Here is a 24,155-nt window from a genome sequence, read left to right on the forward strand (position 1 = left end):
TGTGTGTGTGTGTGTGTGTGTGTGTGTGTGTGTGTGTGTGTGTGTGCTGGGTGGTAGGAGGCCATGTACACATTAACCAATCCATCAGTCAGCAGGCATTTATGAAGCTCCGACCATGTCCCAAGCACTGTGCCAGTGCTGGTAACACAGAGATAAAAGAGAAATTAATCCATGCCTGCAAGAATTGAAGTGTGTGGGGGCAGCTAGGTAGCACAGTCAGGAGGACCTGAATTCAAATCTGACCTCAGACACATAATACTTACTAGCTGTGTGACCCTGGGCAAGTCACCCAATTGTCTCAAAAAAAAAAAAGTATACTGGATAAATACACAAATCCACCTACTGCTCCTACTTCTGCCCTTTGGGGCCAAACAAAACCAGGCAAATCTCTACTCTATAGCATCGTTCTTCCAATACTTAAAGGCAGCTATTAATGGGAGTCTTCTCAAGGTTAAATGCCCTTGGTGCTTTCAACCTAGGCTCACCTGGCCCGAACTCAAGGCCCACTGCCATCTTAGTCTCCTGTCCCTGGACCTGCACCAGCTTATCAACATCTTTCCTACCACTTGGACTGAACACACTACTCTAGATGGATGGCTCAGGGGACAGAGTGCTGGGCCTAGAGTCAGGAAGATGGGTACAAATCCGGCCCAAAACACTACCTAGCTGTGTGACTCTGGGTAAGGCACTTGACCGTCATTTGCCTTAGTCTCCCCAACTGTAAGAAAGGGATAATAACAGCACCTACCTTCCCGGTTTGTTGTGAGGATCAAATGAGATAATATTTGTAAAGTGCTTAGCACAGTACCTGACACTATATAAACATAAGCCATTATTACTGTTGTTGTTATTAAATTTGGTCAGATTAGGGCAGAACACAGGATAGCTTATTTGTTCCCAGAAATGATGGCTGTGGTTCATTGAAACCCCCAGATCTTTTTCATACATGCTGTTACCTAGATATATTTCATCCATTTCATACTTAGGAAGGTGACAGTTTAAATATGAGTGTGAGCCTTTACATTTATTCCTACTAAATTTCATTTTATGAGATTCGGCCAAGGACTTCTGCAGTTCTGACTCTTTCATTCATTCTGTTATCCATCCTGCCCAGCTGCTATGTGTCACTCACTGATTTAATGAATATGGCATCTATGCCTTTATAACCCACATGATTGGTTAAAGGGTTAAGGAGCACACACAGGACCAAACACAGATCCCAAAGGCTTCTGCTGGAGACTTTCTTCTCAGATGACCCCAGACCACCCTTTGGTTCTGGTCATACAAGCGGTTAGTTCCATGTCATGTGGATGCCACATTTCACAAATTTGACCCTGAAATGCAGCATCCTGCCCAATAAGGTGAGGGCTGTGAGAGGCTGAGAGGTAATAAGGGCCAGACTATGGAAGGGGTTATAAGAAGTCACAAGATCACAAGTGAGGGGCTGTTAATGGGAGACGACAGGAGGAAGTGAAGAGGCACTGAGTGTCCACAAGGATCCTGCCGGGGAGCTGGGTTTAAATTGGCAGCAGCCAAGGTGGTGATCAGACATAAGAAGGGATTTCCTCACCATGAGAACATGGCCAATGAGGTAGAAGCGTTTGGATGGAACCTTCCTATTCAGAGACACAGAGCTGGGAAAGACCACCTCCTAAAGGCCATAATGATCAGGAGCTGGCTTTGAGGACTGAGTTGGGGGGGTGACCTTGAGGGAGGTTTTTCCCTTCTCTTTGACTAAGTCTCTCAGTTCTGGCCCTTCCCCATTTTTCCACCTGTATATCCCAGTCTCAATCTCCAAGCTTCGGTCTGGGAGCCATCTTGGGCAAAGAAGGTGTTTCTGGCCCCTGCTTTCAGGCTGGGGGCCAGGGAAGGTCTGAAAACCCCTTTTCCATCCTTTCATTGAACTCTGGCATTTAGCCCAGCAGCCAGAGCTCTAAGATTACAGCCAATTTGAAATTCCCAAGTTTTATTTTTCTGAAGCAACTTCATCCCAGTGGATGTGAAAACTGAAAGGGCCCTTGGAACATGGGTCAAGGCTGGAAGGGACCTTAGAACACAGAATGTTAGAGCTGGGAGGAACCTTAGAACACAGGATGTTAGAGCTGGGGAAAGAGCCCTTAGAACAGAGTGTGTCAAATCAGGGAGGGGCCTTAGAACAAAAAATAAATATCTCTTAGAACAGATAATGCTCAATCTGGAAGGGACCTCAGAGCATGAAATGTTGGAGCCGAAAGAGACTTTAGAACATAGAATGTTACAAATGACATGGACCTTAGAAACTAGGTCAGCGCTGAAAGGGACCTCAAGATATAGAATGTTAGTCCTGGAAAGGACCTTAGAACACAGACGGTCAGACCTGAAAGGGGACTCTAAACACAGAATGTTAGAGCTGGAAGGCACCTCAGAATCATCTAATCTGATCGCTTCATTTCACAGGAAAAGAAACTGAGACTCAGAGACTTGCTAAAGGTCACCTAATGGCAGAGCACGGAACAGAGCCCAGCTTCCTGATGGCCAGTCCACTACAGCCAACCTCTTTGCTGACATCATAGCCCACTGTGCCCAGGTCCTTTGTTGGTACTCTTACTTCCTCAATTAATTCTCACTTTCCTCTTGCATCTGGAAGCTCTCCCCACCCTCTCAGCTCCTGGGAAAAGCCTTATGAATCCAGACACTAAATTATCCCCATTTCCCAGACCCATACAAACATGGGGAGGCTGCGGGGTTGCTGAGCAATCAGTGCTGTCTATTTCCAGTATGGGGTGGGGAGCAGGGAGAGGATGAACAGGGAGCAGGATGGGGAAGCTGGAAGCCTTCCCAGGTGCCCCTGAGCCAGGCTCTTCACTGGGCAACTTCCTTATTTGGTTTGACATGCTGTGACTTGCCATGAGGTCAGACACCCCCATATTCCAATGGAAGAGCAAGGATCTAACAGATGGGACTTTCTGATAATTTGACACTTCTGTATTATCTAGGAGTCCTTTCTCTCTCTAAAAGAAGGGTGAAAAGTTGACCTTTTCTAACTCTAAATGAAAACCTCCCCAGCCTGTTTCTGGCCTCTGGTACCAAGGGCCCATTGCCAGTCAGCTGGAGCTCAGTGAACTAAATCTGTGACTGTCCACCCTCTACCTCCTCCCTACCCCCCCCCCCACAAAAAAGCCATGTGATAATTCTCAGGCTAAACAGAAATGAATGTTGGATATCTGTGATTCTGGATGATCTGTGCCGTGGTCCCTCCTCCACTGGTGTGGATCATGAGTTGACTGTGGGTGGAATGGTAGGTTTTGGGGGTTTTTTCCACCTCACGGGCATTTGGGAATCTGGGAAGAACAGGTGGGGCAGTCAGAGCTTGAGAGGGGGGTCTGAGAGGGCATAACTGAGGCTTAAGAGCACCAAATCACTAAGGCCTCTTCTCCCCTTGCTCTAAGTCAGTCTCCACGTAGGATTCACTGAGCAGAGGTAGGCCAAGATGGCTCAAGACTGGTCCCATGGTTGTCTGAGATCTTCTACAGGGAAAAACCAAAACCCAAACTACCAGGAGGGCAAACTGAGGGAGGAAGGCTAAGCAGAAGCTAGAGTAGGAGGTTGTGAACAAGGTCAGACTGGCATCTCCTGGCTCACCTTCCCTCCAAATCCACAGAGAGGGATGTTTGAATTTTGTGAAGCCCCAACGGGAAGCCACTTGGAGGGTCACTGGGTGTCCTGCCGGTCACCCAGTGACCACCACTTTTTGACAGCTGGATATGCCTGTTGTCTGGCCTTGTACAAATAGATGATCCACCTGTCCAATTGTTTCTCTCTCTTTCTTTATGTTTCTGTCTCTCTCCCTCCCTCTCTCATTCTCTCCCATACACACACACACACACACACACACACATACACAAGACAGACAGAGAGACTATACTAGACATACCTGTTGATGACTGTCTTTTGTCCTGGTATGGGGTACCTTGGGCTCAGACACTTTATTCTGAGGGTTCTAGGGTGGTATTATTATGTTCAGACTGGATTTGTTTTATTTTATAAAATGTCCAATTTTCCTCCCTTTTGGGCTTATCTTACTTATTGTTGTTTGTTCTTCAAACCAACCACAAACTTGGAACAAAAAGCAGAGGGATGAGGGGGAGACCGTGATACCCTCAACCCCCCAAACTTTAGTTTATGATATCCGTTAAATGGAGAGATTGCAAAGCCTTCAGGAATACTGAGAGACAGCAGGACGCGGCTCATACTGTCCAGCCTCTGCTGACTTTGGGTTGAGGGGGTTGGGCGTTTAAGGCCTGAAAACCCACCTCACTCAGCTCTCCCCTGCCTGGGCCTTCCAAAGCCCACGATGCCATCACCTTAGGACCTTTGTCTGGAGGGTGGGAGGGACACAAAGAAGGTGATGGTTACCTCCAGGGTAGGCCTAGGAGATTACTGAGTTTGGGAGTTCTTGTAATCTTGGCATGTGGTCCTGCCCCCTATCTACAGCATTTGGCCTAGTCCTTGGCACTGAGCCCTCAGCCCTAGATCTTTCCCTATGTGCCCGCCATGGAGCCCTCCTCTCTGGGACTTACCCTATGTGCCCGTCTCTCTGGCACTTAGCCTATGTCTCCAGCGCTGAACCTCTGATCTCAGGTACTCACCCCCCATCACCAACATTTGGTATGAAATCTTGAATACTTAGCTCATTTCAGAACTGAGAGCTTTGAACATACTTTCATGGAGCCCCAAGAGCTGATGGGAAATCCTCACTTTCATTGAAAAAGCTCTTAGTCATCCCACCCCCATTTAGCCCATGGTCACACCGTATTAACTACACACTCAGAATGACCTTTACTTCACATGGGGTTGTATCATAGAAGCAAAGACACCTTTCAGGGGCTGAGGCTCCCTTCGGAGAAGACCGAACCCCAAGCACTGGCAGCCTGGCTCCCAGTCTTAGTGGGATAATCACCTCCCAAACTTCACTCCTCCAACAAGGCTTCCCCCAGTCTTCCCTAAGGCCCCCAGCCCCCTTAGCTACTTGTCCCCTTGAGTTCAAGGACTCAAGACACTGCTATTCACTCCCAACAAGGAGAGATTCAGCAGGCCTGGGTTCCTCCCAGGGTGGCCCTCAGAGGTCCTCCCTCCCCTGTGCCCTGCCCCACCCCCAACTCACCCTGTTAGAAAACCTCATTGTCCAGTTGGCACTTCAGTTGGCACTACAGGGAGGTGACGGTGAAAGTGTCCTCAGGGTGTGGCTCCCCCATAGGCCCCAGGAAGCTGCTCTTCGGGGCCCCCCCCAGGCCAGGGTGGCCCTGCGGCACAAAGCCGGGGTACCTGTATGTGTCCTGTAACTGCAGCATGGAGTCCCTCGGCACAGGTGACAGGGTCAAGTCACTTAGGAGTGGGCAGCCATAGCCACCTCGGGGGGGACCAGGTGGCCGCACCATCTCCAGTGGTTCCTTGTCCCCCTTGGGCGTGGCTGGGGGGCTGGTGAGGTGCGGGGCATTGAGGCAGGAGGCCTCCGTCCTGCCCAGGAAGTCAGCCAGCAGCCCTGACCCAGCCTTGCCCTCGTACGGTGGGCTGCGCGCAGTCGAGCCCGGTGGGTACCAATAGCTGGCGCCTTTGCAGCTGGGTGAGTCGTAATGGGTCTGGCCAAGGGGCAGGTCCCGGCAGCTCAGGTGGGGGGCGTGGCCAAGACCAGTGCCCTGAAGGCCATGCTTAAGCGGCTCACAGGCAGGCAGCTTGGCCGGCCGCAGGTCCTCTTTGAAGGCCAGCGTCGGCGAGCAGTTGGGGGAATAGGCCTTCTGGAGGCCTGAATCAAACACTGTCTGTGGGCCCGGCGTGCCCAGGGGGTGGGCGAGGCCGGGGAAATGTTTGCTGTCCAAGTCCGGGGGAGGGCCCAGGCTGGGCGAGTCGCAATGGAACCCTTGCCCAAAGGTGCCATCCGATGGTGTGGATGGGTTCATAGAGTAGGGCCCAATGTAGTCACACTGATCCCTCTCACCCACCCCGAAGGCCCGAGACTGTGAGGGCAAAGGCGACATACTACTGTCTCCACTATAGTAGTCCAAGCCCAGGTCTGGGCTGTCCTGGAACAGGGGGTTGACCGGCTGTGGCTTGGGGATGAACTTGGCCTTAGCCCCGCTCCCCCGCTCCTTCTTCCCCGAGCAGGCCCCCCCGCCCCGGGCACCCCGGGGCTGCCTTGGTCCAGCGCTCCGCTTGGAAGGATAGGCTGAGGAGGCTGTGGCCGGGGACGAAGAGGACGAAGAGGAAAAACCCAAGTGAGAGACCTCGAACAGGTCCACCTTCTTCCGCCGGCCACGGCCAGGCTTGGAGCTACTCTGGAAAAGGACGGTCTGGTTCCAGTTGTAGCCGGGGGCAGACGACGCCTCGTTCCAATCCATCATCAGCTTCTCCAGGCTCGAGAGGCTGGACTGGCCCTCACTGGAGGAGGCCTCGCTGCTGGCCCGTCGGTAGCCACCTGTGGGCTGGTTGAACTGGGTGCTGTCGGAGGATGACTCGGAGAAGGTCTCAGACACAGTGGTCTGCTGCTTGGCCTTCTGTGGGGTGTAGTTGGAGATGTCCAGGATCACGTTGGGCTCGTTGATGTGACAGTCGAAGCCGGGGTTATAGAGCTGGCTGAAGGCCTCCGAGGTCCAATCCAGGCCTCCGTAGCCCTGCCGGAAAGGCCACTGTGACCCTCCCGCGAACTGCCGACAATTCTCGGGTGAGGGCTGGAAGGAGGAGGCAGCGGGGGTGGCGGTGCTCTTGGGCACCATGTACCCCCCAGGCGAGACAGTGCTGGCCCGGCTGTCACAGCGGAGTGGCGTGGGGGCCGAGCCGGAGAAAGGAGCCGCCTCGGAGCTGTTAAAGAAGGAGGCTTTGCCCAAGGGCAGGCAGGGGCCTGCTGTGGGCTGGGCATAGCCAGCGCTGTGGGCGCTACTGGGTGAGGCTGGCAGACTGCTACCGCTGCCATAGGCAAAGCTGCAGTCCTTGCTGTTGGCACAGTCTTGCCCCGAAAAGGGCTTCCCTGGTGGGAACACTCCTTGGCCCGCCCCATAACTGCTGTACTGGGGGTAGGTGCCCGCTGGTGGGTGGGCAGTGGGTGAGCGAGCCACAGCTGAGGGTGGCGCCAACTTTGGAAAGGCCTCTGTGGCCCGACAGTCTGACGTAGCTGGGGTCACCCCATAGCCCGCTGCTGCCCTCCCTGGAGGGAAAGCCTGGCGGGCAGGCAGGACTGGCTGGAAGGACGGTTCTGTCCCGGTCCCACCCCCACCAACTGCTGGGTTGGCCTTGGCCCCCCGGCTAGGGAAGGCAGCCAGGCCCCTGCCTTGAGCAGGCAGGGCACTGGTGGGGGGCCCCGTATAGGTGCCTGACGACTTGCGTGACTCGGGCCGAGAAGCCGAAAGGGCAAAGTCCAGCAGGTCTGAGGAGTCATCTGAGTCCAGCAGAGAACGGAAATAGCCCGTGAAGAGGCTGTGGCGTTCCTGGCTGAGCTCTGCCTGGGCCGAGGGTGTACCCGTCCCGTAGTAGCCGCCCCGGCCAGAGGCACCGCTCTCTAGGCCGGACGGTGCAAAGGCCCGGGCTTCGGCCCCCTGGTAACTACAGTTTCGCCCAGCCTGGCCCCCGGGGTGTCCGTGGTGGGGAGCCCAGGTGTTGCCCTTCTCCCCGGTCCACTCAGCACCCCCGTCCCCAAAGTTTTGACCCCCAGGGGTCTGTTCTGGGAACAGCGTCCCATTCTTGCGTGCTCGCCTTTTCCTCTTGGGCTTCCCTCCCGCGTCCACTTCTACCCGGCCCCTCTTGCGGGGGTGGCCTAGCTCGGCATGGCCCATAGCCCCTACCCCGGGGGCTGCCACCACCTTCTTTTTCTTCCCGATGCCCTCAAAGAAGTCACTGAAGGAGCAGCGGGCAGCTTTGGCGGCATGGCCACCCCCCCGCCCACCAAAGCCCCCCGCCTTCCCACCCCGCCGGCGGAAGCCTTGCACGCGGTGTAAGAAGTGGGAGATGCTCTGCGTGTCGGGAGCCTGGTGCACCGACTCCGGCTCGCTGGGGGTCCAGCAGCGGGGTGGGGAGCAGCGGCCTGCACACTGGCTCTGGCGGTTCAGGAAGGCCAGCTTGGCCAGCACGTCCGAGTAGTCGGCCTTGCTGTCGTTGGCGTCGGCCGCGTAGGAGGGCTGGGGCGAGGCCAGCTTCTGCTTCCGCCTCCGCCGCTTCTTCACCTCCGGAGTAGGTTCCTTGGGCTTCCCCGGGCCCAGCAGGAGGTTCTTGGGGGGACGGCCCCTCTTGCGCTTCAGGATGATGGGCATCTCGCCCGGCGGGAACACCACGACCACGTTGCGCCCATTGTTCTTCATCTTCAGGAGCGGGGTGGGCTCGGCCGACACCCGCACCCCCAGCTCCTTGCCCTCCACGTTCAGGCTGCTGCTCAGGGACGACACCTTGTACGTGGTCTTGTTCCGCCGCCCCAGGGACACGGGGATTTTGGCCATCTTCACCACCATCCGGCGCACTCCCCGGCACTTGCCCTTCCGGGTGGGCACGAGGGGGCGAGGGGCCCCAGTATCCGGCTCTGGGGTAGGGACCGGGACAATGGTCGGTGGGGGTGGCACAGGTTCTGCCAAGGCGGCCACCAGGCCCGCAGGCATGGGGAGGGGCAGGAGGCGACCTTCAGGACAGGCATCTGCCTTCCTGCCCCGGCCCGCCTTGCGGCGGCGGCACAAAATCTTTGGCTTATCAGTCCGCCGCAGGGCGTACTTGGGGTGGCCCTCAGTCCCCAGAGGCCCTCGGGGAGGGCACAGGTCCAGCCGCAGGGGCTCAGTCAGTGGACAGCTGGCCAGGGGTGGCTGCGTTTCCAGGTGGTGGCTTGGGGCCTCAAGCAGCTTAGGCAGAGGGTCGAGGCTCTGGGGGTCAAGCAGCTGAGACTCGAGGGCATCTGGCAATGTCTCCAGGGCCTGCAGGGCTAGGCCAGGCAACCCCAGGGGGTCAGCCAGTGGTTGGAGAGGCGGCAACTCGAGCGCTTCCCCGAGAGGTTCCAGCACCTGGGGATCCAGGAAGCGGGGCTGCTGGTCAAGGAGCTGAGGTTCGGGCTCTGGGGACGGAGGCTCCAGGGCCTGGGCCTCCAGCAGCTGCGCCTCAGGGCAAGCAAGGGAGGCCAGCTCGCTGAGGATGTCTGCGTCGGCCAGCTCGGAGTAGTCGGGAGCGTCGGGCTCTGGTTCCTGGGGGAGGCCGGTGGCGGCTCCGGGGCTCGTGCCCTGGCCTGGCTCAGGGCTGCCCCTCTGCTCAGGCTCTGCCTCATAGAGGGCTCGCCCGGGTCTCTCAGCCTTGCCATGGGTGGTATTCCGCTCCTCCGGGCTTCTGATGCTGTTGGCCAGGCTGGGTGAGGAGAAGAAACTATATTGGAGATCCCCAGGGGGTGGGGCTGGGGGCCGGCTCAGCCGCAGGCCCCCGCAGTCCAGGTGGACCCCACTGTGCTGCAGGTCCTGGGACAGCCGTGTCAGGTCCTTCATGATGTCGATCAGCTGCACCACTGGGTGCAGGTTCACCCGCCCGTTGCCCCAGCGGCGCTTGGAGCCCCCCCCGCCAGGCACAGGGCAGCGGGCGTGAGGGAAAGGCCGGGGGGGCACCGGGGGGCGGGGGGGCAGCAGGTCGTCCCCCTTGGAGAGGAGCAGTGGGCGCCGAGTACTAGGGTCCCCTCGGGGTGGTGGATGGGGCTCCTCGGGGAAGGTTCGGGGAAAGGCCTTGTTGGGTGGGCAGTCAGGGGACCGAGCAGGGAGCAGGGGCCGGGGGCTGGGGGAGCCGCCGGGGTAGTACTTGGGCTCCCGGAGGTAGTCGGGCGAGCTGCACACGGCACTGGAGGTCACCACCAGGCCCTGGGGCTTCACACGCATCCTGAACTTGTCCTCCGAGGGCCACCGGGCGGGGCCGGGACTGACATGGGGGTCGGGAAAGCCGGGACACAGACCTGCAAGGGACAGGACGAGGGCAAGAGAAAGATGGGGACGGCAGTCACCCTATGCCACCTCAGAGGCCCAACTCATCCCATCCTCTCCACAGTCCCAACCAATCCCTGGATCTTAGTCCCCTTCTTCCGTCCCTATCCCAGGACCCTATCAGTCCCTGTCTTCAGATACCCAACCCAGGTATTTAATTCATAGACTCATAAGATCCTAGAACCGGAAGGAGCCTTAGAGGTCCCAGGTATTTAATTCACAGACTCATAAGATCCTAGGCTTAGAACCGGAAGGAGCCTTAGAGGTCCCCAAGTCCAAACCCTCCATTTAACAGATGAGAAGACTCAGTTCAGGGGTTCAGAGACTTGCCCAGGGTCACGGAACTCATAAATGTCTGAGGTGGAATTCAAACCCAGCTTTTCCTGACTCCAGGTCCAGTAAGTACTCTCTCTCCTATGTAGTTCTCAGTGCCTGGGACTTAATCCTCCCCGGCCTAGAATCTGGCTCTTCCAGATCACCCTAAGACCCTGGAGGAAGAGCAGAGAAGCTAGAATTCACAGCACTGCCCCCTCCCCCAAATCCTTCCCCCAGGTATCTCCCCAGGAGCTGAGAAAACTTGGATGGGCCTTCAGCTGAACAAGGGCCTCTGAGAACACCCTCCATGCCTAGAGTTCCAAAGCCCCCAACCGCAGGACCCGTGAGCCCACGAGAGGGGGCTTTCTGGGCCAAGGATCCACTATCTGCCCCTCCCTTGCTCAGGTCTGGGTAGTGTCCCTGGAGAAAAAAGAAAGACTCACCCTCTGTGCTGCTGGGGATCTGACAATGGAATTTTCTGTTAGAGAGAAAGAAAGAAAGAAAAACACCCTGAGTTACCAGCGCCCCCACCCCCACCTAATCTGAGGCTCCTCCAGTCCCCACCTCCCTTAATGTTCCATGTTTTCCATCTTCCCCCTCCCCCTAGATATCCAACTGACCTGAAAGAGCAATTATGCCCTGGAGTAAAGAGATTCGAGAGTGATGGATTCTCTGCGTGTGAGTTGTGTGTCTTGCCACCTCAGAGGGGGAGCTCCGGGTGAGGGCCCCAGGCCAGGGGGAGTGGACAGCACCTAGCAAGAGCAGGAGCCCTCAGCATCTGAGGGTCTCAAAGAACCTTTTCATTCACCCCCCCCAGGGGAAGCAGGCACTTCACCGTCCCCTCTTGTGAAGGGTGGAACTCACCTATGGGGCTTAATGAGGGATGCAGGGGGACAGGGGACACGGATAATGAAAACCCACCATAATACAAACACTTTCCTTTGTTTCTGTCTCAGGCCTCCTTCCCTTACCCTCCCCACTGCAATATACCGCTTCTCTGGAGGCTGCTGCCAAATCCGAGAATGAGGAGCTTTTCTGCCCTGACTTAGAGAGATGTCATCCCTCTTTCTAGCCCCATCTCTAGCTAACAAAAGGCCCAGACCTAGATAATGGAGAGGAAGGAGGTGAAGGAGGCCAGGAGGAGAGCTGGCCGGTGGGAGAATGGCTGGGGGTGGGGGTAGGAGGGTGGCACTTGGCCCAAGCTCTGGATGTGCTCAGTTGGAGGGAATTCTAAGCATGGAGAGGAGCCTCCTGCTTGCTAGGCTCTGCCTCTTATCCCAGCCCCACTCCCGGCTCCCAGCCCAGCGCTTGGCCCTGACACAGACCCCAAATCCCTGCTCCTGGCCCTCAGTCTTCCATCCCCTCCCCCCCAACCCCAGTGCATTTGGAACAATGAGCTGAGGGAAGGGAAGGGAAGGGAAGGGGGGGATGGAGAGAAAACCTCCCAGTTTCTTCTGTCTAATTTACAGTGAAGGCTCTTGTCCAGGTCCATGGGAAAAGGCAGAGCCCTCTCACTAACATGTAACGGAGGACTTTTGTTGATCCATTTACAGACCAGAAAACAGGCACAGAGAAGGAAAATGGGCTTGAAGCCACCCTGAGTCCTCAGACCCCAAGCTGCCCCCTCCTCCTCCCTGAAGTGGCTTTGGAAAACCTTCCTCCTCCAGGAAGTCAGTCCAAGATTGATCAGAGGTGAGTTGATAGCTTCCTTTGGCCCCACTTTCAACCTCTCTCCCCACTCAGTCCTGAATTCTATAAAACATCTAATTGTGTTTGGTCAAATGGTGATGTCAGTCTGGATCCGTGTGTCTGTCTTAACATTCCTTTTTCTGCCTTTCCCCTGAGGGGCTCAAAGATGACAGTAACATTTATACGGCATTTTAAGGTTTGCTAAGCACTTTCTAAATATTATTTCATTTGATCCTCACAAGACCCCTGGGAGGAGGGGGCTCTTATTATCCCCATTTTACAGATGACAAAACTGAGGCAAACAGAGGTTAAATGACTTACTCAGAGGTCACCCAGCTAGTGTCTGAAGCCAGATCTGAACTCAGGACTGATCTGAGATCCAGAATTCTATCTACCTTTCTACCTAGCTGCCTATGATCATGGTAGAACTGAGAGGGGTCTATCTCTAAAGGCTTTTTCAGTTCTAATGGGACATTGTCATTGCAACCTGCTCTTCTTGGTGCCCAAAGAAATCCTCACCCACATCCTCAAAGCCAGCTGTGGCCACACCAGCCTCCTGGCTCCTCCTTCACGGCCTCCACCCTCCTCTCCCAGGCTCCATATCCCCCTGAAACCAGGCGCCCAGCCCCACCCTCCAGCTCCTCTAATGGGCTTCCTGCCTCATGACCCTGTCCAACCCCTCCCATCTGATCCCCGAGTTTCCTATCTCCCTTCAGAGCCTCCCAGGCTCCCCTAGGCTCAGCTCTCCCAAATCTCTCTATCCTGCTCATACCACTCCCCCACCCTCTCCCTCTAGCCCCTAGCCCCCTGGGGCCACCCATCCGGATGTGTATCTGTCACTCACCACTAGGTGTCCCCGCTGAGCTACAGATGCCCCTCTGAGGGCTTGGCTCAGGCACCAGTGGGAGCTGCCAGGGCCATCCCCCCCTCCCACTTTGTGCCCCCTCCCAGCCACACAGAGCTCCTCTTGTGTTTCCTTTCTTGGCTCAGCCCCCCCCCCCCATCACCTTCCTGCTCAGTGTGTGTGTGTGTGTGTATGGAGGGGGGGGGGGCACCTGGCAGGCTGGGCTGTGCCTGTCCCTGCCCCCTTCCATCCACTCCTGGGGAGGGGGGGTGTCTTACTTTCTCAGGGCTGGCTCCCTTCCCCTCCTCTCACACAACAGGGAGAGGGGGTGGAACTCTCCTGTGACTCTGGACACAGGGACCCTCTCAGGCTCCCAGCCAAGGGCCCCCCTCAAATCCTTCCTTCCTCCTCCTGCTGATGGGGCCCAGGCCCATTGCCAAGTCTCTGTCCCACAGAAGGGCCCCATTGGTGCCGGGAGGGGCCAGGTGTGCTGTGCTCCCAGCTTACTGGGCAAGCTCCAGGGGGGCCCTCTCCCTGGGGGCTGGCATCTGCTCTCCACCAGGGTCATCCTGGTCTGGGCTCCTTCCCCTCCATCAGAGCATCCAGAATGATCAAGAACTTCCCAGTACCCCCTTCCTCACGCCTAGCTTCTCCTGCTTTGGCCTTCCCACACTCCTTCCCTAGCCTCTGAGACAGACTCTTTGGACTCTTTCCCCTCCTCCCTCCCATCTTTTCATCCATTCCCTTCTTCCCCCTTTCCTCCTTTGCCCTATGGCTTTCCTTAGGACAATATTGGGACTGAGCCCAGCCCCCTAACTAGTTCTGCCCTATTTTCCCACCCCCTTCTCTTGTTCTTCCCTCTGCTGCCCCCCACCCACCCACCTCCGCCATCCCAGTTTTCCCACCCTTCTTCCTCACAGACAGTGTGGAGTAGGTCAGGAGCTCCCCTCCTGGCCTGCTCACACATATCTCTGTCTCTTCTCCTGGAAGACTGTGTTCTCCCTCCCCTGGCCCCCAGCCCCCAGCCCCTGGCCCCTAGCCCCTCAGCCCTAGCCCCTCACTGTAGCCCCAGCTCTGAGGGCAGGCGGGCGGGCGGGCAGGCAGCTCACATGGCAAGCTGCATGCAGCAGGAAGTGACTTCAACTATTTGGCCACAAGGCTGGGCACCACTGTGCTGTGAGCTGGTGCAGACGCCCCAGCTCAGTTCCTGCATATACGGCTCTATGAACATATCACACACACACACACACACACACACACACACACACACTACCCTATGTGAATATACATGCACATGCACTCTTCTATGTGTACATACACACACATTCCCCTATGTGAATAAATGCACATACACTCTTATATGTGTACACACAAACACAGTTCTCTGCACACACAATCCTTGACCCACATACCTGTACCCCAAGCCCTGGAGATACACATGTTCAAGGTTACCCTTTTAGCACCACACATTCATACACATAGCTGTGGGCACACAAGCAGATCTGTGTTTGCATACTTGTTCCTGCATATACAGCTCTATGAACATATCTCACACACACACACACACACACACACACATACACACACACACACACTTCCCTCCTGACTATAATAGGAGGCCTAAGCCTTCAGCCCCCAGGACCTGAGGGTGGGTTCAGGGGAACTGTTAACTTTTCATCTTCCAAATCACACTTACCATAGAGGCTGAGGTCCCAGGGATACTCCCAGGCCTAGGACCCCACAGCCCTGGGCTAGCACCCAATTCCAAGGTTAGGCACTCACCTTCTGATTTCCTTCTCCCTATCCTAGCCCTGCCTTCAGGTGTGGGCACAGTGGGGCCTCTGGGACTTCTGAGCCAGGGGCAGGGGGCAGCTATGGGCCAGGGCTTGGCTGCTGAGGCTGAGTATAAGCAGAGGTATGGTGGGAGACAGGTTCCCCTTACTACCAATGCTCCCCAAGGTCTGCCACCTGATGATGCCCTTCCTCTCCCACTTCCCTGGTCTGCTGATGCTCTCTCCCTAGACCCTCCACTGGGACAGGGGCTGGTAAGTTTTGCTGGACTGACAGATGGACAGACAGACATCTTGAAAGATTTCTCCACACAGACCAGGCTAATGCCTCTGGCTGGGACTAAACCCCAAATATCTCCTTCTCCTCAGTGGGATCCTAACCTCACCCTTATGCTGAGATAAAAAAACCCCATAAAACCTCTCAAATATCAATCACTTCCCCCACCCCCAAGATTCCCCAGGAAATGATAAAGCTACTTCAAGTCACTGTTTCCAGTCTGGGACTGGGAAACAAGTCTGCCTGAGTCCCAGCTCCCTTTTAGCCTGCAGCCATAGCCTCTGGGACAAGAGGGAAAGAAGCAGAGATGGCAGAAGGAAGGAGATAATACCTAGCGACTGAGGCACACAGAAGAAAGGATGGAAGGAAGGAAGAGATTGGGCAGGGGCGACTGAGTTTGGAGGTGGGGAGGAGGGGGGCGAGGAATGGAATTCAGTTGGGAGAGCAGAGCCCAGGTAGGAGGGAGACAGGGATTGGGAGGCCAGACAAAAGATTGGCACAGAGTTCTCTATTCATCGTTACCTGAGCAGGCTTCTGGGGCAGTCCTGGCTCAGCAGGAGGCCCCTGTCACCAATGCTGTCCCCAGGGTGGTCTCCAACAACGGCCGTGTGTCGCCCCTGGCCCGGGGCCCCTTAGGTGTTTTGTAATGAACTCCAGTTGCTAGTCTCCAGGCCACTGGGTTGGTGGTCAGGCAAACTCCCATCTGTAAAATCAAACACAGGATCCCCCCAGCCATGAACACAGAGGGAACAGACACATGGGGGACGGGCAGGAGCAGATACAGAGGATTTGTGCCAGAAAGAAGGGGTGCGAGTCACTCTGCACAGGAGAGGGATGAGAAGAGGGCAGGGGGAGAAAGGTTGTTTATGCCAATGGTATACCTGGCCTGGGGCCCACTGTGCAAGGCTGGGACGGGGAACTTAGCTGCCTGCCTCCCCAGGGGCCAGGGCCTGGGGGCGGGAGGCAGAGATGGGAGAAAGGGAGCAGATAGTAACAGACACGGGAAGGAAATGAGAAGGAGGTGAGGTAAGCAGAAACATTTGGGGAGGAATCACTGTTTGGGCACCACAGGCAGAGAGGGCTCTGACGGGGCACAGAAGATGTCTCTCTGTATTGGGATGAGCAACTCCATGTATTTATGTATGTATGTAGGTGTGTGTGTATGTGTGGCACATGCATGTACATGAGCATGAATGTAGGTGCGTACAGGTGTCAGTATGTAATTTAGTGGACAGAGAGAACACTCAGCATTCACACCTCCCCATATGTGACAGTCTTAAGTATCTCACAGGGTTGTTTTTTTCTTTGTTTGATTTTTGTTTTGTTTTTAATAAACTCAGGCAGAAGAAAGGGGAGGGGTACATGCCTATGACAGCAGGGGGGATCAGCTCCATGTCCTCTCTGGGCATCTGCCTGTGTGTAGCTCTGGGGCTCCAATGGTACACCTGGCCTGGGCCCCTCATGCAAGGTTGGGAGGGGGCACTTAGCTGCCTGCCTCCTCAGGGGCCAGGGCTAGAGGCAGAGAGAGTCTCTCCCCCGACAGCACCCCTTGCTCCCCTCCCCTGCAGATCTGTCTGTCCTAGCAGTGCTATTTGTCCATGCGGCTTATATGCATGTCATAGGACTGTGGGACTGAGAGAACGGACCTCCAGTCCAGCTCCTTCATTTAAACAGACCCAGAGGCAGAAGGTGACTTGCTCAGGGTCACATAGGCACCGAGGAGCAGGGCTCCCAATTCGGTGCTGCTCCTCCAGACTGTCGTGTTTGCATGAATGCGTATGTGGATGGTGTATGCGTGTGGCTGCATGGCAGAGGGGCTGGGGAAGTGTGCATGAGTACGGATGGGGTGCCCTCCCACTCTCTTATCTGTGTCTTCGTGTCTCACTCTGTGGGAGCCTGGCGCCTTGTGCCCATGGCTCTTGCCTTGCTCATCCCGTCTCTCCGAATATGAGCGTGTGTGCGTGCCTGCTTGTGTTTAGGGCTTGGGCGGGGGGGAGGCAGGGGGGATAACTCGCTGCTCTGTTGTTCTTCCTGAGCTAGGCTGGCCAGGCCAGCTCTGTCTCCTGTGGGGATAGGTGCCTGTGGGCAGCAGCCCTGACGCCTTCCTGCTCCGGGCTCTCCCTCCCCTGCTCTAGCTCCAGGGCCATGTCATGTGTGGAATCCAGTGGGAGAGTATGTGCGTGTACCTCGGTGTCAGCATCTATCTGGGTGTCACTGTGGGCTGGGCAGCTATGTCCCTGTGTGTGTTATCACATGTGGCTATGAGTTAGTATCTGTGTGTCAGGGTGTGTCATTGTGTTTGTCTTTGTGTGACAGCATGACCACCACTCTGTGTGTGTGTGTGTGTGTGTGTGTATGTATATGTGCCTGGAGCAGGTGTCGTGCTATTATATGTTGTGTGCTTGTTACTCTGTATATCACTATGTTGCGGGTCTTTGTGTTGCTGTGTGTCTGTTGGGGAGCGGGTGTGTGTCCCTCCCTCTCTATCTCCTGTACTCTGTAGGATCTAACGACTTCCCAAGCCTGGATTAGTGACAATTTATCCACCAGGCAGAGAAGGAGAATTCCAACCTGCCAGTTACTCCCTCCCCTCCCCCACTTTGGTCTCCAGCACAGAAATGCAGCCCTGCATCCTCTGGCCCCTGGCGCCGATGGAGAATGAGGGACCCCCTCCCGTGCCTGCTGCCTCCTCCCTCCCACCACCACTGCTCATTCCCCCCAAAGTGGGGGCAGAACCAGTGCGCTGGAAAGCCTGGGTGGGCCTAAGGTCTGAAAGAGGAGGCGCCCAGACTTCAGGTCCCTCTAGGCTCCCCCCACCCCCGCAGTTTGACTGCTTCTGCTCTCCTTGCTCCCTCCCCACCCCAGACTCAAAGGGAGGACTGAGAAGCAGGCCTAGAGGTGGGGGGAGGCAGAGGAGGGGCAGAGGGATGCTCCCCAGCATCCCTCCACCTGCCGACCCAAGAGAGGGAGGGGACCAAAGCTAGACAGCAAACCGGGCTGGCTTCTGGGGAGATGGGCCCCACTGCCAATGTAGGGGAAGGTCCTCCCCACTCCCTCACTGCTCTCAGTCCCCTCAGCCTGTTCCTGACCCCTCCCTCCCTCTCCCTCCCACTCAGCACCTGTCCCCCAAGGATCGCTAAGGACTTTCATCTGTGCAGTCTGGCAAGACCATTCTCCTGGATGGCCCAATCTGCACCCCCAACTAATGGATCCCCCCCACTGTGTGAAAGAGGAAGAATGGGGCGGGGGTGGGATTTCTCTGAGAGGAAGATAAGTCCCACCTCAGGGATTGGAGAGGGGGCAGTGAGGAGGTGGGGGCCAGGGGGCGACTGTTGGGTGGGGGGAGAGAGCCGTGGTTCACTTTCCCCAGCGTGCTCTGCCTCAGGCTCCATCACATGTTTTCCATTAGCCAGGGCTCTGGCCTCCTTGCTTGGGGGGTGTTGGTCCAGAGATTTTTTCTGCTTACAGACATCAGCCCAGACCACACAAGAGAAAGACAGAGACAGAGACACATCAGACAGAAACAGAGACACACAGGGTCAGGAAGACAGACAAAGGTATAGACACAGAGACATGAATGCAGTCAGAAGAGACTGGGGACTTCTCAGAGACAGACCAGGAGGCGCGCGCGCGCGTGCACACACACACACACACACACACACACACACACACAGAGGCAGAGAGACAAACTCAGAAGCAGGAACGTGGAGAGAGACAGATGAAAGAGGCAAAGACAGAGAGAGAGAGATAAAGAGACCGAAAAATACAGTGAGAAACAAGCACAGACACAGAGATAACTGGATACAGAGAAAGGACAAAGGGAGAAAAAAAGACAGAGATAGAAAGACAGACTCACAGAAAGAGAGACAGGGAGAGATGAAAGACTGAAGAGACCAGGATGAGCAGGAGAGAGGGAAGGATGAAAGATGGGGGGGGCGAAGAGAGTGGGACTGAGTGAAGGAGAAAAACAGGGAGAGGGAGAAAGGAAGGAGATGTGCTGAGCCGGGGAGAGAGACAGCCATGGAGCTGGTCAGAGGCTGTGGGCAGCGGCCAAGGGAGCACTGGGGGGCAAGAATGAGGAAGCAAGATCCCAAGGAGTTGGGGAGGGGGGAGAGCTTTTCAGCCCTAGCGCCTCCCACCTCCTGACCCCTCAAGCCTTGGAAAGATAACAGGCCCGAATACTGCTGACTTGCGGTTCAGAAATCCAATATCCTCAACGGTGAACTAATCGACTACCTGAGCCCCTGGCCTGCTCGCCCCGATTAATCCTGCTGCTTTACCGGCTTAATTAGTTTAACAGTTTCGGGGGCAAAGAAGCAGAGAACATCAGCTCCCCTTCCCTGCCCTGCAAGGACAATGTCTCCTCTCACGCCTGACAGAGACCCCCTCTAATCCTGAGCCCTGAGCCCCTCGTGGTCCCCCTTCCCCCCATTTGAGCTGCCAACACCAAGTGACCTGTCCCCCATTCTGAGTACCCTACCCCTGCATAGACTCATTCTGATACCCCTAATCCTACAAAGGCCCCTTCAATCCTGAGTCCCTTTAGCTTCTTTAGGCCCCTCTCCCCTAATTCTGATCGGCCTGGACCACAGGGTCTCACTCCTCCATTCTGCACTCCCAAATGCTGCAAAGCCTACCCAGTCCTACAGAGACTTGTCTTGTCCTGGGGTCCCATCTCCTACAGGGATCCCTCAGCCCAGACCCCACCCCTACCTCTATATATGCTCCACACTTGGACCACATCCATCAAATTGATGCTCCCCCCGACCCCAATCAGGGTCTCTTCTACCCTCACCGCCCCAGCTGGGAATCCCACCCCAACCTTTCCCTTCCTTCCACCCACGTTTCTTCTTCCCAACTTCCCTCTCTACGGCCGAGGCCTTGTTCACTCTCTCCAAAGCTCTGCCCTGTGGGGCTCTGTGGTCCATTTACATGCACACTGGTGCCCCAATATCAGCTTCCTCTTGCCCAGTATTTCAAAGAAAGAAGGGCACCCAGGTTATGGCACAGGGCACGGCATGCTTCCTCCAGGCCAAGGGACTATAAGGATGATACCTGAGAATCACACAAAATCCCCAGTGATACCCATCCATCACCACCAAAAGTGTTGGACAGGTGTGCGTGCACACACAGAAGTCTTGGGTCAATAGTGAGTCAGGCACTCAACCCCCTCACCAAAAATGTAACAATTACAGACGGCTGCTCGTCCCCCGCCCCCAGAGCAGAGGAAGGCACGCAACTGTCCCACTCCCTTCCCATTCCAAAAGCATGAGGCAAGAACACTAATACAACCTGTTACACATTCCATCCCAAGAAAGTCAAGAAGGTTACTGGTTGCATCACCAGCCCCCCAGGTAAGAACTAGGTGAGAGGTTCTCAAGCACAGATCAGGAAATGCTCTTCCATCCTCAAAGCAGAGAAGCGGGGGACTACTGGGACAGAATGTTGCATACAGTGTTATATGCAATCACTGTACTCGGCGGTTTTCACTTGATTGTTTCCCTTGATCGCAGAGGAGGTTTCTACCTGGAGGAAGGGGCTAAGTTGTTGTGTTTTTAATAAATGACTGATGTAAAGCCAAATGGCATTAACAATTTTTTGTTTAAAGATTTAGAAACAAGATGACACGTCCCTCCTTCCAACAGTCAAATGGGCTTACTTTCTCCCTTCCCTCTCTGCAACAGCAATGTCCGACAAGGTGTACCTGACCCAAACAAACATCCCGTTATCTCCACCAACCATGTGAGAAGAGGCAGTTACCACAGCAACACCCCTTCTCCCTTTACACACCCACCATGGGACAGGCACACGAGATCCTAAGTGAGGCCAGAGCCTGGCCTATACAACCTGTGACTCAGACCCTAGCATTATGACCCTATGAGGACATAAACACAGAACCCCAGGCCAAGTGCATCTGTCTATTGTCAAAAATATCACCAATGGGGGCAGCTAGATGGCGTAGTGGACAGAGCACCGACCCTGAAGTCAGGAGGAACTGAGTTCAAATCCAGCCTAAGACCAAATACTTGACATTTACTAGCTGTGTGACCCTGGGCAAATCACTTAACCCAAATTGCCTATAAAAATTTAAAAAAGAAAAAAAGAAAAATAAAAATATCACCAACGACAGGCCGAAGGGTCACAGCTGTCTGTGGCCAACCAAGGCCCTGGACGATGTGGGCAGATGAACTTGGCCCCTTCGTACCCATGGAGGTGGTTAGTGTCCTGGCCAGAGCTCACACCATTCTCTCTAGGGAAACCCAGGCATTCTGGGGCTGGAGACGGGGTGTCCGGCCTCCGCCCTTCTCCTTGCAAAGCCAAAGCCAGATCGACACCTCGTCTCCCTTCCACACCTTCTTTTCTGGCTCCCTTCATTTGGTCTCACACCTTCCCCTCCCTACCCTGCATTTCTCCAGGGCAGTCAGTCCCCTAACCCTGCGTGCTGCAGACCTCCTCTGGAAACAAACACACTCTCTCCCTTCCCTTCATTCTCTTGCAATAACTCTTAATTTCACCCTCCCTTTTCTGCCCTGTTATTTATTATTTATTTCAGTTGGAGCGTCTGGGGGACCCGCTGGTAGGAATGGAGAAAGGGTTGGAAGGATTCTGGCAGTGGGGCAAGAATAAACAGGACCTGGGGGAGGTCTGGGTCTGTCTGTCCTTGTCCTGAGGGTGGAGGTAGGGATGGGGAGGAGTCAGATGGGATAGAGCAGAGCACCCTAGCACTGGTGCCCAACCCCACCCCCCTAACACACACACACAGGTCTAGGCCACATTTGAGGACAGGCCTGTGTGGCAGGAAGTGGAGGGCCAAGGAGACTCCCTCAGCTCCCCAATTTCAACTCCCAGAGCTAGGCCAAAGTAGGGGGAGGCGGGGGAAGCCAGATGAGTCACTTAGGGGAAAAGGCTGAGTCTACAGTGGTCAGAGGTTGGTGTGAAAGGCAAGGAGCCAAGAGGCAATGGGGTCTAGGCCCAGCCCTTACTGTGCCTTGCTGTGTGACTCTGGAAAACACACTCAACCATTCTGGAGCTCTGTTTCCAGTTCCATACTGTATCCCTTCAGTATAAGATCAGAGGGAAAAATCAGAAAGAAATGATTCCTATTCCAATGGCCTTTTAAGGTTTTTAGGGGACCACACTGAAGGCAGCAGAATGGGAGAGGATAAAAGGTGCCAGATTTGGAGTCTGGAAGACCTGTGTTCATATCCCTAACCTTGTCTGCATGACCTTGGGCAAGTCAAGGGCTTCCTCACTTAGAAAACAAAAATCCTAATAACACCTACCTCCCTAATAACACCTTCTTTGCAAACTTTATGATTATCCCTATTTTGCTGACAAAAAACAAACTCAACCTTCTTAGAAGTTAACTGGCCTGGCCAATGATAAAGCTAGTAAACAGCAGAACTGAGTCTTTTGACTTTAGGCTTGATTTAGCAAAACTCCCTCTACTTTATCAGAGCTGAGAGAAACTACAGACCCATCTAATCATTTGACAGAAGGGGGAAACTGAGGACCCAAGTCCAGACAACTAGTAAGGAGAACTGGGACCCTTGGCTTTGTGGGTTTCCTCAGAGGCCCAGGGAAGTGGATACTCAGGGATACAAGCCCCAAAGCACCACAGAGAAGACAGAGCAGCGAGGACTGGAAGCAACTGCTGATTCTCCCCTTCTACCTGGTACTGAAGGGCAAGGAGAAGAGGTGGGGGGAGAGGGATGGCTCTTCCCTTTTGAGGGGAAGGAAGTAGGGAAAGCACAGCAGGATTACTGTTCACGCCACTTCCCTCCTCATGAAAGGAAAAGGCACTCAGGCAGCTGAGAACAACACAGACACAGGCTACCTGGGCTGGAAGGGCCTTAGAACATAGAATGTCAGAGCTGGGAGGGGCCTGAGAACCTAAAATGTTAGAGCTGGGAGGGGCCTGAGAACCTAGAATGTCAGAACTGGGAAGGGCCTTAGAACACAGAATGTCAGAGCTGAGAGGAACCTTAGAACACAGAATGTCAGAGCTGGGAGGATCATAGCCTAGAGGATCATAGCCTGAGAACCTAAAATGTTAGAGCTGGGAGGGGCTTGAGAACCTAGAATGTCAGAGCTGGGAAGGGCCTTAGAACACAGAATGTCAGAGCTGGGAGGATCATAACCTAGAGGTGGAAAGAGTCTTAGAGACTATCCAGGGTTTCTTAATCTGGGGTCCAGGAACTTACAACAAATTTTTAGATACCTGTATTTCCATGGAGTTAGTTTCCTTTGTAATCTTACAGGTTACATATATTTTAAAGAGTGCCAGAGGTTTTGCCAGATAGCCAAAAGGTCCTACAACACCCAAAAAAGTCAGGAACCACTGATCTTGTCCACCTGAGGAAACTGATGCCCAGGGAAGTTAAGGCCCAGGGCAGCCAGGTGGCACAGCAGAAAGTCAATCAGTCAATATTTATTAAGTGCCTACTATGTGTCAGGCACTGAGTTATGAGCTAGGGAAACAAAAAGAGGCAAAAGACAGTGTGCCTGCCCTCAAGGAGCTTACAATCTAATGGGGGAGACAACACGCAAACAATTACATACAAAGCAAACTACATACAGGATAAATAGGACATAACAGGAGGAAGGCTTCCTATGGAAGGTGGGATTTTATTTTTTGTTCGTTTGTTTGTTTTTTAGGCAACTGAGGTTAAATGACTTGCCCAGGGTCACACATCTAGTGTCAAGTGTCTGGTCTGAGGCCGAATTTGAACTCAGGTCCTCCTGACTCCAGGGCCAGTGCTCTATCCACTGCACCACCTAGCTGCCCCTGAAGGTGGGATTTTAGTTGGGACTTAAAGGAAGCCAGGGTGGTCAGTAGTCAGAGCAAGGAGGGAGGGCGTTCCAGGCACAGCCCAGAGCCAGCCCAGAGATGGAGGGTCTTGTTCATGGAAGAGCCAGGAGGCCAAGGTCACTAGAACAAAGAAACGCCTAGCAGAGAAAGAGGTTTAAGAAGATGGGAAAGGTAGAACAGGACTAGATCATGCCAGTGCATTTTGTACTTGATCTTGGAGGCAATGGGGCACCACTGGAGTTTACTGAGGACGGACAGAGCACAAGACTTCGTCAGGAAGACCTTAGTTCAAATACTGCCTCAGACCCTTATTAGCTGTGTGTCCCTGGGGATGTTACTTAACTGCTCTGTGCCTCAGCTTCCTTATCAGTAAAATAGGATTATAATCGTGCCTATGTCATAAGGCTTATGTTAATATGTAAAGCGGTTTTTCAACCCACAAAGTACTATATACGTAATACCTATTGTT

At 54.7% G+C, this 24,155-nt stretch overlaps 1 protein-coding gene across 5 annotated transcripts in view; it reads right to left on the reverse strand.

Moving 5' to 3' along the window:
- AHDC1 (AT-hook DNA binding motif containing 1) overlaps positions 1-24,155 on the reverse strand; it is an 86,687-nt gene that overhangs the window by 15,420 nt on the left and 47,112 nt on the right. For all 5 annotated transcript variants that reach the window (XM_027864826.1, XM_027864830.1, XM_027864828.1 and 2 more), the window contains 4 exons: positions 15,397-15,577; positions 10,895-11,026; positions 10,718-10,752; positions 5,144-9,931 (listed from right to left, as the gene is read on the reverse strand). In XM_027864826.1, the coding sequence (XP_027720627.1) occupies positions 5,187-9,857 (4,671 nt within the window). In that variant the 5' untranslated portion in view covers positions 9,858-9,931; positions 10,718-10,752; positions 10,895-11,026; positions 15,397-15,577 and the 3' untranslated portion in view covers positions 5,144-5,186. The remainder of the gene's footprint in view (positions 1-5,143; positions 9,932-10,717; positions 10,753-10,894; positions 11,027-15,396; positions 15,578-24,155) is intronic.

This window comes from Vombatus ursinus, unplaced genomic scaffold (genome assembly GCF_900497805.2).
Source record: "Vombatus ursinus unplaced genomic scaffold, bare-nosed wombat genome assembly UNPS02014777.1, whole genome shotgun sequence".
Classification (NCBI taxonomy): Eukaryota; Metazoa; Chordata; class Mammalia; order Diprotodontia; family Vombatidae; genus Vombatus; species Vombatus ursinus.